The 16,980-nt window shown below is 53.0% G+C and overlaps 3 protein-coding genes across 4 annotated transcripts in view; 2 read left to right on the top strand and 1 right to left on the bottom strand.

Moving 5' to 3' along the window:
• Nucleotides 1–2,393: 2,393 nt before the first annotated feature.
• Nucleotides 2,394–3,675, top strand: LOC133278143 (C-C motif chemokine 4 homolog). The gene is made up of 3 exons (XM_061470646.1): nt 2,394–2,574; nt 2,858–2,972; nt 3,445–3,675. Exons 1-3 carry the CDS (start codon nt 2,502–2,504, stop codon nt 3,539–3,541), a joined length of 285 nt encoding a protein of 94 aa, XP_061326630.1. The 5' UTR covers nt 2,394–2,501; the 3' UTR covers nt 3,542–3,675.
• Nucleotides 3,676–4,561: 886 nt separating this feature from the next.
• On the top strand, nt 4,562–9,741 carry LOC133278142 (E3 ubiquitin-protein ligase TRIM39-like). Its single transcript, XM_061470645.1, has 6 exons — nt 4,562–5,056; nt 5,490–5,585; nt 6,939–7,169; nt 7,304–7,326; nt 8,057–8,169; nt 8,730–9,741. Exons 1-6 carry the CDS (start codon nt 4,619–4,621, stop codon nt 9,299–9,301), a joined length of 1,473 nt encoding a protein of 490 aa, XP_061326629.1. The 5' UTR covers nt 4,562–4,618; the 3' UTR covers nt 9,302–9,741.
• A 6,165-nt stretch (nt 9,742–15,906) lies between these two features.
• LOC133278139 (C-C motif chemokine 4 homolog) overlaps nt 15,907–16,980 on the bottom strand; it is a 60,343-nt gene continuing 59,269 nt past the window's right edge. For both annotated transcript variants that reach the window (XM_061470642.1, XM_061470641.1), the window contains 2 exons: nt 16,647–16,761; nt 15,907–16,320 (listed from right to left, as the gene is read on the bottom strand). In XM_061470642.1, coding sequence (XP_061326626.1) covers nt 16,233–16,320; nt 16,647–16,761 — 203 coding nt within the window. In that variant the 3' untranslated portion in view covers nt 15,907–16,232. The remainder of the gene's footprint in view (nt 16,321–16,646; nt 16,762–16,980) is intronic.

A 16,980-nucleotide genomic window follows, 5' to 3' on the forward strand; every position in this document is an offset into this window, starting at 1 on the left:
GTCTCTGCTTCCTCCCGGCTTCCCCTCCTCCCTGGCAGAGCTTGAGGCTCACAAAGTCCTTGGCCAAACCAAAACATCCTTGTTATCAGCTCTGTTCCCCAGCTGAAAGTCAAAACACTGCACTGCACCAGCTACCAAGAAGGAGAAACATGACTGCTACTGCTGAACCCAGGACACCAGTCTGGCAGTGGGATCTGTGTCAAAGCCTGTTTCTAGCACCCCCAGCCTCAGTCTGCTGTCTGTTGCCTCAGGCAGGGGTGTTGGTCTGTTACCTTGGCCATCAGGCTGCCATGTCTCAGGCAGCACAGCAGTGGCTGGGACAGCCCGTGGGGACAGGGGTGTGCATGGGTGCAGGGTGAGGGGAACTGCTTGTGGTGCATGGCTGAACTGGGCATGGGGTTGGAAGGGAGTGGCTGCATCTGCCCCCCCACATCCTGGAAGCACAAATGCACACATGTTGCAGGAAGAGCTGGAGCAAGGAGGGAGAGTGCAGAGGTGCCGTGGATTTGGGATCATGGCTCGGGGGTTGGAACTGGGTGAGCTTTAATGTCCTTTCCAACACAAACCAGTCTGGGATTCTATGATTATAGAGCAGTCAGGATCCCAGATGAATCTGAAGAGCCTCAGCTGTTCAGAGTGGGGTACTGTAAGATACCTCTGTCACAGGCAAGTAAAGCCTCAGCCTTGATTTGGGCTGTCTTGATTCTGTCTGTGAGTTTAACCCCTGTGTATGATCTGGGATAGCAGCAATCCCATCAGTGGGGTAAGAGAGACGCAGAAAAGCAACTGGCTATGCTAAATCCTTCACTGGTGCAATGGCAAAGCTGGGGACTGTGCAACAATGGCTGCAGAGGATGTGGGAGGCTGCCTTCTTGCTCTGTGGTAGGAGGTGCCTGTTCCTGCTAAGGAAGCATCTTTCCCAAAGCCCTGCTGGCAGCGGGTGCCCTGGGATGCCAGGGCTCTGCAGGCTCAACCAGGCTTCCAGCTCCATGGCATCAAGGCACCCACGTGTGTGTGGTCTCACCCTGGCTCAGTTTTGCTTATTCGTAGTAACAGCGTCGTAGTGAAACAAAAGGCTCTGTGTAAAACAGATCCTGCAGTGCCACCTGGGCCACACTTCCTGTCAAGTCTGGCTCACTTTTTCAATCAGTCTACTGAGACATGGTGATGGTACGTCCTTGGGTGTCCCAGGCCTGGAATCAGCTCTCCTTCAGCTGGTCCAGGGAATCTCTTAATTCTCTTCTACTTCCTCCTCTGGGTTCCTACAAGGCCACCACTTTTGGCAGCCGTTTCTCTTTTGTAATCTTCCTCCTCCATAGAGGAGCTAGATCCCTTTCTTCATTGGACCATCATGAAAGGCAGCCTGCTTGTGTGGCTTTCCCTCTGCAGCTGTGGTTGCCCAGGCCTGGGCACGTTCACTAGCACCATGAAGATCTTGCTCTTCCTCTTATTCTCCTGAGGCTTCATCCACCAGCCTTTGCCCAGAAGCCAGCAGAGCCCTTCTGTATGGATTCAGCATTTGATAAGTGTTTTTTCTGCCAGTGCAGTGACACCATTCCCGTCCCAAACATGAGCTAAACCAGCAAATCTCTTCTCTATGTGTCTGTGGCTGCTGGGGAAATGACAAAGTAGCGTCAGGAGAGCGTCGATTCTACACTGCTGGAACCAAATAATCACCTAAGCCAACTCTGCTGTGCCAGCACTGACATGGGCTTCTAGAGCTCTTTATAAACACTCATGGCTGATTCTCATGTCCATAGGTAACAGAGTGCTGTTTTAGCTGTCACTGATGTTTGTGAAACTGCAATGTAGCAACAGAACCAGTTTCCTAATAACTCACTGCAACTGATAGTCAAGGACAGAAGAGGAGCCCAGACCTGGGATGGCACCATGCTGTACCCTCTGCTCTGCATGTTTACATACTGATGGCCTTCTGGATCTCATGGAGAAAGTCCGCATCTCCCTGGGGCAGTGCTGCAAGCAGGGCAGACTCATGCATTCTCTGAGCTCCAGTTGCTGTGGGAGAAGTGAATTATCCTAAGTCTGTGATGCAGATATTCTAGGAAACACGGTGTGTAGCAGTCACAGCCATCCTCCACCCATTGCCGTCATGTCACTTCTGGGTAAGCGGGTCATCTACTAATCTGAATTATTCCTTCTAGGTTCTCTACAGAGTCCTTTGGTCAGGAGTAACAGGAAAAGAAGAGAGGTCATATCCTGTTCTCTGTCATTTTGTGGTATCATATCATTATATGATATGGCACACCAGGGCACTGCTGTTATTGGGGTTCTGGGTACTTCACAAGAACCTCTGACACAGCACTTTTTCCATTGTGTCATGTCTTTCAGCAATGTTTCTGGTGTGTTTCCGTCCTTGCTCACTGTGTCTATAAATGAGCTGAACCCAGGAATCCCACATCAGGCACAGCAAGACCTGCAGCAGTTTGGCCTGACTCCTATAATTTATCTACTCCTACGATTTATCTCCACCCAACAGGAGCATGAAGACCTCCACAGCTGCCCTTGCTGTACTCCTTTTGGCTGTCCTCTGCTATCAGGTCTCCTCTTCTCCAGGTGAGTCCAAGCTCTCTTCTCCAAGGAGCTCTCTTTTCTACTCTTTCTGTGCTGTATAAAGTTTAGCAATGCTTGGCAGCTTTCTCTTCCAAGCATGTGCTGCAGGGAAGGAGAGGCCTGTCTTGCTACTCCTTGGCTTCCTGAGGGAAGGGTGGCTGCGGTGGGAACCTGTGTTGGGAACAGCACTGCCTGCAGCAGGGACCCTCTGCTTTTCTGACCCTGCTTCTCCCCACTGGCACTTTTCCCAGTCTGGTTTCGTCACAAAGTTTAACTTCTCTTCCAGAGGCTGTCAAGTTTGGTCGTTCCTGCTGCCACCGGTATGCAACCAATGAAGTTCCCTCGCACCGCGTGGTGACGTACGAATATGCAGGCAGGCACTGCCACCTGCCAGCCGTGATGTGAGTAGATCTCCTGCCCAAATACTGGCCACCCTGCTCCACAGAAGGGTGGCAGTGCCAGGAACCTACACAAGTCCTAGCAAGGGAAAACACCAGTCTGGGCTCTCCCATGCTAGAACAGCCTGGAGATACCTCAGAGGCCAATCCCGCATCCCAGGCAGCCAGTTTCTGGACCTCCCTATTGGATTTGCGTCAAAAGAGCTTTTGCTGACCACCCCTGTCATGCCCAGATAGCGGGACCCAGCCAGGATGGTGTCCTGACTGGACTAGGCAGGCGAGGACAAACTGGCTTAAGCAGCAGGGAGCAGATTCCCTGTAATGACATGAAGCCAACCCCCTACCCCATATTTCCCTGGGAGTCTGCAGCTATAGAAGTGTCTGGTTTGCTGGAGTTCATGGGTGGCAAGGAGCAGGCAGTTCCCCTCTTCTCCTCCTCCCCTGCCCTATCCTTTCACTGGATTTCCTTCTGCAGATTTATCACAGGCCAAGGTAAGAGAGTCTGTGGCAGACCTGGTGATAAGTGGGTCCAGGACATCATGAATCACCACAACAACGCAGGCAGTGGATAAGCAACACCCTGCTTCCTCCAAGCATCCCCTCTGCAAGGACCTACTCTCATGGGCACCTCTGAGACACATCCCTGTTTTCTTATTACTCCTGAATTTGGCAGACTATTTAATACAGTGTTCAGCTCTTTAAGTTATATTTAAGTTAATTTGTTTGGCATTTCTGTGGAACTTTTCATTCTAATGTATTGACTGTGTTGAAGCTATTTTTGTATAATAAAAAAGAGCAAAACCTCCAGCTTCTCCCAGTGGCTCTCAGGATGCTTTGCAGTGACTGTGGTGGGCAGTGGAGGCTGGGAGCAGGTACAGGTTGACACTAGGTGGGTCTGTGGGGTGGTGGGATGGCTCCTGGCTGTACAACCCCCTGTCACAGTGGAGCACTGCTCCTCCTGCCTGCTCCTGGCAGGTCTGTGGGCATCTCCCTGTGCTTCGTACCCCTTGCCTGCCCTATGTCCAAACTTGCAGCTCTCTGGGGTGGGTGGGTGTTGTGGGAGATGTTTTGGTGTTGTGCACTGAGTTCAGCCGGTGCCTTTAGACAGCTTGTGAGTATGCAGTGGGCAGGCAGCAGTAAAGGGCAGAGGGCAGGCAGCAGTAAGGGCAGAGGGCAGGCAGCAGTAAGGGCGGTGGGCAGGCAGCCGTAAGGGCAGTGGGCAGGCAGCAGTAAGGGCAGAGGGCAGGCAGCAGTAAGGGCAGAGAGCAGGCAGCAGGCAGGCAATGGCAGGGCTCTCATTGACGCCATGGGTGCTCTGCTCAGCACTCAGTGAACACTGTCCCCTCTGCCACCCAGTGCCTGCGCACAGGTTATTTCTGGCGCTTCCCGATTTATCACACTCTCCTGCTCGGTTTCTCTTTCCCTGGACCCACGGGGCTGGAGGAGCCCCAGCATTCCGGGCTGGCTGCAGCTGTCGCTGCCACGCTCCTCCCCCAGTCACGGCAGAGGCTTCGGTGGCCGGTGCCACACAGCAGCCAGGCCACTGCTCCCTGGCTCTGCTGGCGCTGCCAGTGCTGCCTCGCCAGCAGCTCACCGGCTGCGCCGACCGTGGTGGGAAGGAAGCACCTGGCAAGGCCACGGAGGCCACGATGGCCCTGGCGGGGGCCCTGGAGCGGCTGCAGGAGGAGGCCATTTGCCCCATCTGCCTGGAGTACATGAGCGAGCCTGTCAGCATTGACTGCGGGCACAACTTCTGCCGGGGCTGCATCGCCAAGCACTGCCAAGAGAAGGGTCTCTGGGCTGACGGGCCCTTCTCCTGCCCACAGTGCAGGGCCTCCTGCCACCGCAGTGGCTTCCGACCCAACAGGCAGCTGGCCAACATCGTGGAGAGCATCCGGCAGCTGGGGCTGCGGGGCGGGCAGGGGACGGAGCCGGCAGCAGGGACCCCGCTCTGCCCCCAGCATGACGAGCGCCTCAAGTTCTTCTGCGAGGAGGATGAGGAGGCCATCTGCGTGGTGTGCCGGGAGTCCCTGCACCACCGCCCGCACACCGTCTACCCCATTGAGGAGGCCGCGCAGGTCTACAAGGTAGGGGAGGTTGGGGATCCCCATCATGCTCCGATGCACCCTGGGCACAGGGGGATCAGCTGCCAGGACCCCACTACCCCATTCCCAACAGCCCTGGCAGCACCACCAGGACAGCAGAGGAGGGGTGGCAGAGACTGTCGCCTTGGTGGAGTGGTGCAGAGCTACTGGCACTCAAACCCCGTGTCCCAGCATCCCAGTAATGCTCCTGGCAGTGTGCCCCACACACCAGCACTGAGGGGGCAGCCACTTTGCTCTCCAAAACCTAAACAGTAAGAAAAACATGGGGAAAACCCAGGGAGCACAGAGAGGGTTAATGCTGGGAGTGGAGTGAGGAGCGCAGCTGCTGGGTTTGGGTGCCAGGGCCCAGCTGGCACAAGGACAGGAGCCAGCCTGTGGGTGCTGCTGGGGCTGAGCCCGTCTCTTCGCTTTCCAGGTCAAACTCCAGAAATCCTTGGAGCATCTTTCAAAGGAAGTGGAGGACGTTAGGAAGCGTGAGTTGGCAGAAAGGATGAAGAGCCAGGAGTGCAAGGCACGTGTCTGGCTTAATTCTAACCGGAGTGACCTTGTGCAACTGTAAAAAATTCAAGAGGAAAGAAGTGCTTTGTGAAGGGCAGCTCCCCCGAAACCACAGGGTTAAACAAACGGACACTGGCTATTTTGTAATTGCCCTTTGTTTTACAATATGTGCATGAGTTAGAAGCCAGGCATGAGCCACAAAGTGAGCTTTGCTCCACAGCAATAGGAGCTATTTTCGTTAAGAAAAAGAAAAGCTGAATTACTGCACCTCTGCCGGACTCCACAGCAGCCCAGGGAAAGCAAACACCGGCAAAACAGCTGCATTTCACATCCCTCCAGAAGCAGGGAAGTGAAAGTAACTGCAGGAAAGGAAGCACGGGACCGAGTTACCCAGCTCTGAGCTGGAGCTGATGATTAATCAGCTTTGGCAGAGAAAACTGGTTTCTCCAGTTGTCTGCTCAGCTCCGCTGCCTGCCCACAGCCCAGCCAAGCCCTGAAGTGTCCCCCTTGGGTCTAAGATGGGGCGGGGGATGGAGGTCGTGGATGAGCCATGTCACTGTCCCCTATTCACCCGAGCTGGGGAGTCCCTTGTAAGCAGCTGGGAGGGGAAGTGGCTGCGACCATCCTTGCTTATCAAACCTCCATGACTCAGGTCCAAGAAATCATGTGCTTGGACAGAAAAATAAATGCAGTTCAGTTTCCTTTCATTTGTCTCCTGCAGTCTGAGGTTCCATGACCCTAGCTATCTGCAGCATGTTTTCCTGGTGCTTTGGGTTTTGAGCCAATTTATAGGGCTGAAAAGAAAATCCCTAACGCACCAGCAAACCATGCCTGTTGCTGTCTCCTCACCCCAGGCTGTGCTGAGACACCCTGGCTCCCCCTTTCCATACCTCCCCAGCCCTGGGGCTTCTTCCACCTCTTTCCCTTTGGAAAGAGGTTAACAACCCTTGGTTACCTTGTCTCCCTTGGTTAGCAACCAAGTCTTTTTCCAGCCTTTCTTCTGGGCGGCCCAAGCAGTGACTGTGTCTGGATCTAGCTAGAGGTACAGGTTGTACCACATCTAATACAAACCAGCCCTGATAGCATCCCCTCGCAGCCCAGTAGACCCCAGTGCTGCACCAAGTCATCATTACACATCCGATGTCCAGCTGAGCAGAAATGCCCTAGGCGGTCCTACTGCTGATAAACAGTCTGTGGAGTGGGAGCTCAGCACTTGGCCTCTGGCTGTTTTTTTTTAACTAAATGCACTTAGCAGAAAAATGTGGTGGTTTCCCAGGGCCTGATGCTGGCTGCTGGAGCATCTGGCCCCATCCTGTCTGCTGGCTAATATTGCCTGTCTTCACCCCATGTTTCTTCCTATCACAAGGAGGCAGTGAAGAAAAAGCGAGAGAGGATTGTGAGCGAGTTCGGGAAGCTGCATCGGCTGCTGGCCGATGAGGAGAAGCTGCTGCTCCAGAAGCTGGAGGAGGAGGAGAAGAGGATTCTGCTGTTGATCAGTGAAAACCTGGCCAGACTGGTGGAGCAGAAGTGCTTGCTGGAGGAGCTGATCCTGGAGATAAAGGAGAAGATACATCAGCCAGCTGATGGGCTGCTCAAGGTCAGGCTATGCCACCAGCCCCGCTAACTCAACCCCAGTGCCTTTGCTGCCTGGGTGAGTGGCCAGGGTCAGACTGACTGGTGGGCACAAGGCTCTGGAGCCACACACCCAGAATGGTTTTTCTCTTCTTCTAGGACATGAAGAACGTTCTGTGCAGGTAGGTACCCATACTCCTACTGTCCTGGCTGCCTCCAGGCTCTGAGATGTTCATGTCTGGTCCATGTCAGCCACCCCTGGGAGCCAAAGGTCTTGCCTGGCCTTGTGTTGCATGAGATGTGTCCCCTCCTAACGGACATACTGCCCAACTGGCCTTGCTCCTTCCTTCCCAGAGCCTGGCACAGCCACTCACTGCATTTATAGCTCTGGTCCCATCATGGAACCCCAGCCTGGTTTGGGTTGGAAGGGACCTCAAAGCTCCTCCAGCCCCAACCCCTGCCACAGACAGGGACACCTTCCACTAGAGCAGCTTGCTCCAAGCCCCTGTGTCCAACCTGGCCTTGAACACTGCCAGGGATGGGGCAGCCACAGCTTCTCCGGGCACCTGTGCCAGCGCCTCAGCACCCTCACAGGGAAGAGCTTCTGCCTAAGAGCTCATCTCAGTCTCCCCTCTGGCAGGTTAAAGCCATTCACCATGGCCTGTCCCTACAGGCCCTTGTCCAAAGCCCCTCTCCAGGTTTCTTGTAGTCCCTTTAGGCACTGGAAGCTGCTCAACCTGCTGATCACACTTATCAGCCTTGCTGATTAACAAGCAGTTACCCCTAGAGCTCACAGTCAAATAGCTCAAGGGAGAGATGTATCTGTGCAACAGAAAGGCATTAACCCCCCAGCAGGAGACTGGCAGTGCTGTGGGCTCTGGATACAGTCCATGGGCATCACTGTCCTTTCAGGTGTGAGGGGGTAACATTCCCATCCCCCATGGCTGTGTCTGTGACCCTGAAGGAGGACTACAGCATCCCAGAGCGCTGCCTGGGCATGAGGGACATGCTGAAGAAGTTCAAAGGTAAGGTGGCTGCTTTTGTGCCATCTCCTGGCACACCTGGGTCCTGGTTCATCCCCCTTTCCCACCCATACCCTGGGACTTGGGGAGTTTTTGTCAACAAGCTTTGTCCAACTGGCCCCTGTTTATTTACTGGTGAGTTTAGGCTGGTTTCATGGAGGGGAGACCTTCCTCCTGCTCTTGGATGGGTTATGAGGTGACCCTGAAGTCTAGGAGGTCACTCAGGAGTTTCAGGCTCCGCATTGCTCACAAGCTCCTGCTGTCAGTGTTGGTTGTTTGTGAAGCTGTGCTGGGGCCAGTGAAGCCATCCTCATTCTATTCCTGCTCTGCAGCTAGATGCCAAATGCTTTGATATGCTTCATGGTTAGCATGATCTTCTGTGTTGCACTTCTCTGCTGCTGGGCAGTGCTAGGAGCTGTGCAAAACTATGGGCACAAGCAAATAAATGTGGGAGGTGGGAAGATCTGGAAGAGCCCCCCACGTCCAAGTTTCAGGCACCTGCTCAGGTGCATGCCTGCAGACCTCTAAAGCCCCATTGTCCTTCCACCCTTCTCTCGCTCCAGTGGATGTGACTCTGGACCCCGAGACGTCACACCCTGAGCTCACCCTGTCTGAGGACTGCAAGAGTGTGCGGCGAGGGAGCAAGAAGCTTCTTCTGTCCCTCTTTGACAACCCCAAGAGGTTCAGCACGGCTCCAGTGGTGCTGGGGAGCCAGGTCTTCTTCTCAGGCCGCTGCTACTGGGAGGTACAGGTGGGAGACAAGCCAGAGTGGGGCTTGGGGCTCTGCAGGGAGTCTGCCAGCCGGAAGGGCAACATCCTCTTCTCCCCTAACAACGGCTACTGGGTGCTGCGGCTCCAAAATGGGGGCAAATATGAGGCCCTCACCTCACCTGTCTCCCCTCTGACCCTGGCCGTGAGACCCCGGCGCATTGGGATCTTCCTGGACTATGAGGCAGGAGAAATCTCCTTTTACAATGTGAGCGACCGCTCCCACGTTTACACCTTCACTGACAGGTTTTCGGGAAACCTCCGGCCTCTCTTTTTCCTGGGTGCCTTTTTGGGGGGCAGGAATGCAGAGCCCTTGGTGATCTCTTGGGTCAGGGACACACAAGGGACTGGGTGCATCATCCTGTGACAGCAGCTGCTCTGGTTTCTCACTTTTGGGCAGGGAGCTGGGAGCTCAACCAGCTCCTCCTGTGAACAGGGCAGCACTGGGGAAATACCTGCGTGCCTTGGTGCGTGTCCTGGCAGGGTCCCTGTGTGCTCCTGGCTGCTGGGGGTGACCTGACAAGTGTGACACCCGCCATGCGCCTGACACCAGCCATGTGCCTGACACCCGCCATGCGCCTGACACCAGCCACGTGCCATGCCTGTGCTGGGAAGGACATTTTGCACTGGGGATGTGCCACAACCGTTGGTGCTGCCGATGGGGCCAGGGTAGCCCCCTGATCACCCTGCTGCTTGTGGCATGGGCTGATGGAAGAGGTATGCACCCAACCTAATGTGTAGTGCTGATTTTAGTGTGAATTATTCTGGAACAAGGCAATAAAGTGTTGATGTGGAGAGCCTCTGCAATGAGCAGTGTGGTTTTGTGGCACTTCCATCCCTGGTTGTTACCCCCAGCTAATCTGCAATGTCTCAGAGGCAAAGGGTGCTGCTGGATCTGGTCCTGCCCAGCCTAAAGAGAGTCCTAGAGAGATCCTGCTGTGGCATCCGTGAGACACTGCACTAAACCAGGCACCCACCCAGAAAGAATTTGGTAGCAGCATCTGCCTGTGTAGTTGGCCATGCTTCAGCATCAAAGAGTCATAGAACCATGGAATGATTTGTGTTGGAAGGTACCTTAAAGCTCACACAGTTCCACCCCCCTGCCACTTTCCACTAGAGCAGCTTGCTCCAAGCTCTGTCCAGCCTGGCCTTGAACACTGCCGGGATGGGCTGAGGCCTTTGGTGAGGGTGAGGGGACATCTGTGCAGGTGTGGGTGGTTGCTGGGCTGCTCTCTCTTGTCCCACAGTGGGCTGATAACCTCCAGGTCTGGTAGCTCCAACTCCTCCACCTCCCCTCACAAGCCACAAGGGTGGGAAATCTCTAGGCGTGGGAGGTGCTGCGTTGCTGACCCCAGGACAGGGACACTACAGGGGCTGCAAAACTCTGGAAAGGAGAATAACCCAGTCTCTGCTGATGTTTCCAAATTCCCCTTTGATTTCTCCTTTCCCTGAGACATCTCCTGGAACATCCCTTCTGCTCCAGGCTGTATTGTTGCCCCAGCCTCTTGCCTCAGTCTGCCACTGTGTTGCTGGAGGAAAAGCTCTCAGGTTCTTAAGCTTCACTGTGGCATCAGCCAGTTCTAGTCATCTAAACCAAAGTGCTGTGGTACAGAGGGCCAGGAGACAGGAGACACTGCCTGGGGTAGGTGGGGTGGAGGCAAGGCCAGCAGCTGTGTGCTGCCAGCTGGAGCTCACCCTTCAGACAGAAATAATGAATCTGCTTAATTTAAAGATGAATTCAATTCAAATGAAATGAGACCTGATAAAGCATGGTCTTAAATGCTCAGCACGATTTCTCTGGGGATGTCCTGGATGGTGCTTTAGGAGTATCCCAGTGAGAAATGATGCTGGACCTGAGAAAGCAGCTCCTCTCACCTTGAATTTCATTGCATTTTGGAGAGTCTCACCCTTCCACCTCCAGCTGCAGGCTCTTTATTTTGGAGGCTGTGTGGCAGGGAGAAGAGACCAGCTGGAAGTCCCAGGTTTGCCATGTCCCAGGAAGGAGAAAGGCAATGGGTCTTGGTGGGCTCTGCAGCTCAGGAGGAAGGTCTTGGTGGGCTCTGCAGCTCATTGATCTCCATGGAGATCTTACAGAGGGAGTTTATGGAGCCTGGGGAGATGAGAAAGGGCATGAACCTGGAGACCTTGTCAGAGAGCTGGAACCAGAGGCAGTGGAGGGTGGGAGTGGTGAGGGCAGCCAGGGAACCTGTTGTGCACGGTGACAGTTGGGAAGGGACAGCCTAAATGTCACCAGGGGCAGGAGGAAGTGGTAGGATGGAAACTGTCCAGAAAGCAGGAGCAATCTGACTGTGGCAAGCTGACAGATGAGTGGCATCTGCTGTGGCACCAGAGGGATGAAGAATGTTTCCAAAGAGGTGTGAGGAAGTGCAATATTTCAGAGATCTTGCAAAGAGGGGGAAGAAATGAAAGAGCAGGAAGGATATGAAATCACTCCAATGCAGCATCGAAGGCATTCCTAGAAATCATGAATCTGCCTCTCTCAAGAAGGAGAGTAAAGGCTGAAAGCATGAGATAGCTCTGAATACGCTATGAAAATTTCTGTCTTGCTCTCCACATCATCTGCAACTAAGATACTGCCCAGGGCTGGTACCAGTCTGCTCTGAGATACCCAGTCTGAGTGGTAATGGGCATCTAGACAAAAGCCAGCAGCTGGCTTTTAGAGCTCCCTGGTGACTTAAAGCTAAGTTGCTCCTAAAGCTATTTGCAAACACGTTTTCTGTTTAAGTCCGAACAAGTTGAGCTGGCCCCTGTCCTTGGTGGAAGTGCATTTGTTGCCTGGCTCTGGCCTTTATGCAGATCCTACCCAGCAAGGACCAGGTCCTGCTTGGACCACCCACCTCTGCCATGAGGTAGATCTGCATGGCACAGCATGGTCTGACCCAAGCATGTGGATCTTTCTGCAAGTGCTCCTGCTCCCCAGATACCCGGCAAACTGGTGATGCTCACACAGCCTCATAAGATTGTTCATTGCCAAAGGGGCTGATCTGTATGTGGCAGGATAATCACAGTCACACCATGTCTGTTTGGTTTCTATATGCTGAAAGGAGATGAGCACATACATATGCATATACATATATTTTACAGGGACATTTTTGGTTAATAGTCTCTTGCTCTGGTGAGTCCCAAACTGATCTGCTCAAGATTTCTGGTGTTACTGAAGGCAACAGTCCCTTGGGATACCACGTCTGGCAGAACAGCCACGGACAGGGTCATCAGGGGGCTGTTTTTCTGAGGAATCAGTAGACTGATGTCACATTTTTGAGCTAGGGCAGTTTGGTCACCCAGAGGCATGGACAGTGTCCCCTGCAGCAAAATTTATAGACCTGAGGGTTTAGAAATGCACTTTCTCAACAAATATTAACTTCTTTCTTTCTCTTTTAGTGCAGTGAAAAATGCTTCGTCATCTTGAGGGGGGATGTGAGTAGTCTTCTCTGTCTAAGAACTGAGCAGAAGTGTTCTTGGTTGCCACTTCTTCCTCCTGCTGGCTGTTATGTGGAAGGTGATACACAGGCACCATTTCTAGCATAATACTTCCATGTCTTCCTCAGCCCTGGAAGTCTGGAACATATCACTATTTTTGAAAATACTACTTTTGTATGCAGCATGCAAAACCATCCCCTTTTACATGCCTTTTTTTTTGGATGCTGGCCTCCCAAAAGAGTATTCCTCATCTTGGTGTCACTGGGAAGAGCTGTTTTGGGTGGAGGACTGAGCCTCGCTCCCTGTAGCAAGCCAGGGCCCTGGTCCCTGGGATGGTAGGGGAGGCAGAGAGCTGGAACTGCTGAGTGTGCTGACATTTTGCCTTCAGGATGTTTAATTCCTCTCTGAATAAAGTGGAGATCTAAAAGCCATCAGCCCATGATCTTTGACTGCCACTAATCCCCACCTCACTGAGCCCAGCCCAGCTCCTCCTTCTACGCCAGACCGACCTCCAACTCTCCTGGCTGTTGGTATACCCCAAAAAGCTTACAGACACACTAGGGTGATACAGACAGCAAATATGTAGAAATGTGCATGTCTATTATGATAATGGTGTTGTTCTTATCACAGTAATGATTTATTTTTGTTCACCACTTGGCTTTCCCAGGGTTTCATTAAAAATACTTTTATATACACTGCACAAAATGTTTAGTAAATGCCACACTCTAGTTTCAGAATGTCATTTACTAGTTTACAAGTTCTGAAACCCTTGACACCATCATTCTTGTCTTGGTCTGAATCTAAAGGAAACGTCCTGTACGCCTCCCTCCTCTTGGGTCCCAGTATCCCCAGTATGTGCAGAGTAATCGCTGGGTGCAGATTTGAGCTCGTGGTGACATGGGTACTGCAGGCTCTGCCTGCCTGTCCGTACTCCTAACCACTTTCCTGCATTCCTCCTCCTCCTCCTTTGCAGAACGTGGTGGCTCTGAAGATCTCTAGGAATGCTTTCTCCATGCACCCACTGCTTGCTGGCTGGCCTTGGAGGCAGCTGCTAGCTTGCTCAAAGCTGCTCTCTGCCTTTGCCTTGCTCGTGCAGGCTTCATTCACACCTCAGTGCTGGGGGTGTGGGTTAACAAGAGAGCTGTGCTCCTCACATGCGCTTCTCTGAGCTGTCACATGTAGGCGGGTGTAAGATCAAGAAAGACATGAGCAATTCAGGACTCCCTGCAGCCTCCCTGAATAGCAGTGAGGAGTTAGCTGAGGTACCCAGGGTGGGTGTCTGCTGTGGGTGGCTTGAATGTGACCTGGGTTCTTAAGGATGTTGGTTCATGGGGTTGTTTGCAGCAGGCTCAAACAGTGCATGGGCTGGATTGTGATCCTTGGATGACTCTGCACTGTGTATCCTTCAACAAGAAATGCCAAGGCTGCTCCCACAGCGACAGATAGAGCTTGTACCCAGGAAGAACTGTAGAGGCTCAAACCATTTTGGGATGACCACGTTGCAGGTCTTCCACATCCTGTCCTCTGCTCCAGCTGTTCCCTGGAGTGAGGACAGCTCTCAGCACTCAGCTTTGTGCCAACCCCAGTCTGTCGAGAGTGAAGCTATGTGGCTCTGGCACTCAGATATGGGGCAGGCTGGTACCCAACAACCAAGGTGTCCTTGGTCTCCAGCATGGTCATGATGAGCCTGGTGCCCAGGGCAGCCCATGGGGCATGTGGTGCCTGGGGAGTCAGGGCTGTGAGCAGACCTACTTCCCTCCTGCACAAGCAGCTCCTCATCACCAAGGCACAGCTGCCTTCATGGTGATGTCCACCCACGCCTCCTGGCCATCAGCATCTCAGGGAAGGGTGCTCTGGCCCTGCTCACTGGCACAGTTCTTTTAACCTCCTCCTCCCCAGGGGATATTTTAGGCTGGGTGCAGTCAGCACTGCATTGGGATGACTGATAGAATGCTCATCGCCCAGCTGAGGGCTGCAGTTCCTGACTTGACAAGGTGCCCAACATAACTGATATGCTCCTTGCTCCCTCAAACACCCCCTCGTCTGCCTGGTCCCTTCCAGCCACACCTGAGGCTCTGCTCTCTGGGTAGCTCCCACCCAGCCTCTACCCTGTGCCTGCTCATCCTCATTCTCTCCAAGGAGCCTCCTTCCTTCGTCTCTGCAGCCCTAACATATGAAAGATGTGGAGATGCTGGAGCAAGGCCAGAAGAAGCCACAGAGATGCTGCAAGTGCTGGAGCAGCTCTGCTCTGGAGCCAGGCTGAGAGAGCTGGGCTGGTTCCACCTAGAGAAGACAAGGCTCTTTAAGGGGAGGCCTTAGAGCAGCTCTGGTGCCTAAAGGGTCTACAAGAAACCTGGAGAGGGGCTTGGGACAAAGGCCTGTAGGGACAGGCCAAGGGGAATGGCTTTAACCTGCCAGAGGGGAGACTGAGATGAGCTCTTAGGCAGAAGCTCTTCCCTGTGAGGGTGCTGAGGCGCTGGCACAGGGTGCCCAGAGAAGCTGTGGCTGCCCCATCCCTGGCAGTGTTCAAGGCCAGGTTGGACACAGGGGCTTGGAGCAAGCTGCTCTAGTGGAAGGGGTCCCTGCCCATGGCAGGGGTTGGAACTGGATGAGCTTTAAGGTACCTTTCAGCTCCAGTCATTCTGTCCTTCTGTTATTCCTGCTCCGCTCCCATGTGTCTCACTGGTGTTCGTGTTTGTCATCCCAAACTCAACGTGTGAACACTGGAGAGTGAGCTGAGTGCAGGCAGGTCTCTGACTTGAGTATTCCATTGAGCTGCCCTAAAGACACCAGAAGTCCAGGCAGGGGGAACCCAAACCCTTGTTGTTCATCCAATAGCATGTGTCCAGAGCTGATCAGAGGAGCTTAAATGCCATCAGTGGTGTGCTCGATCTCCTTCAGCTCCATCAGGAGACCAGCGCCAGGGCTGTGGCAGACATGACTCCTTGAAGGGGCAGCTCATGCCCTGGGGCTGAGCTGGGTGATTGCAGGGGATGCTGCATCTCTGGACAGGCAATCCCAGGGTTGGGCAGGTTTCTGAGGCACTGAGACAAAGCACCTTTTCACATAAGGGGGCACATCTACTATAAGTGAGACTTTAATGAAACACAACTTCATCTTGTAGTGAAACGTATTTTTTCCATCCTCGGCTCGGGGAATAGCTGATCCATTTTAGCTGAAGGTCTCAGAAAACTTCTCCTGAAACAGCCAGTACATTAAATTTCATCCCCTAAAGGTAACATAATTAACTATAATGGGGGCAGCAATGGAGTTTAACCAGTTGCTGGTAGTCATAATGAGGTAAACACCTTATAGAAGGAATGAGCCAAGCTACCTGAATGGAATCTATGCCCTTCTCACACCTACTCCTTCATGTTTTTTCTCTTCCTTTTTTGCAAAACAGGAATGTTCAGACAGTGAAATCTTGTGGGGGTTTCGACAGCATAGGAAAGGGAATAAAGAACATGGTGCCACTATAATAATTTCAGCTATTGTCATTGCAAAGAATTTCAATAGAGGCAAAGACAGAAATTTCTTAGAAAAATATTTCTTTATTGAAATTTTAATTAAATATTGCATCAAAAATTCAATTCATTAAATACAGAAAATATAACTTGCGCATGAGTCTGCATTTAAAAAAATATATCTTTTAAATAATATTCTTGTTTGTCTGCAATGGAGTTATTGCACCTTATCTCTCCCCTATAAAAAAAATAAATAGCAAAACACTAAAGTCAGATTCTGGACCATTTTCAGTTTCTCAGCTCTCTTTAAATGCCATGCAAGCATTTCTGATGGAGCCCGCAGATGGCTGGGGCTCTCTCGTCCCAGCAATTGGAGACATGGTTGGCAGGATCTCACTGCAGCTCCAGGTCATTCCTGTACTGCTTGACCCAGTCCTGATCGGGGTCAGCGCAGACTTGGCGGCCCTTCTTTGTGATAAACCTGTGGGGTGCAGAGAGGTAAGGTTTTGGTGGGAGGGCGCTGCACTGGGAGGAGCTCTGCCCCAAACCCCGGCTTTCCCAAGAGTCAGCAGAATTTGGGCACGCAGAATGCCGTGCCTATCATGTCAGGCTGTCACCAGCTAGCTTGCGAAGTGGCAGAGCAGGACTGGCCTGAGCCTGTGGACCACCCCCTTATACATCTTGTCCCCTCATCCCTCCCATCCCTGGGGCCAGCCTCCATCCCCTCTCCTGTGAAAAGAGTCTTTCCCTGGTTGGATCCTCAGCCCAAAGGGAAAGCCCACCACTGCCCAGGAGAAGAGGACTTACACGACGGCTTCCTGGGGGCACTGGCTGCTGGTCTCATAGTACTCTATCACGAAGCTGCGGGGCAGCTGCCGGGACGTGTAGGTGAAGCAGCAGGAGGTTGGTGGGTCGGAGCCAACTGTGAAGGGCAAAGGTGGCTCTTGTCAGTGGCAAGGTCTGGGGAGCATGTGGATTCTTTCCTTTTCTGGGCTCACCCTGAACCGACATTGACAGAGCCCATGCCATGATTTGAGCTGTGCCTTTCCCATGGCAGGAGAGACCCAATGTCCCTGAAGCACCTGCCAGGGGATGGTCTGACACAGGAAGGGACCCAGGGATGGAAACACTGGCAGAAGGC

Source organism: Pezoporus flaviventris, unplaced genomic scaffold (assembly GCF_033815535.1).
Source record: "Pezoporus flaviventris isolate CSIRO_AGI_PZ_B2104156 unplaced genomic scaffold, CSIRO_AGI_Pfla_v1 ptg000063l, whole genome shotgun sequence".
NCBI lineage: Eukaryota > Metazoa > Chordata > Aves > Psittaciformes > Psittacidae > Pezoporus > Pezoporus flaviventris.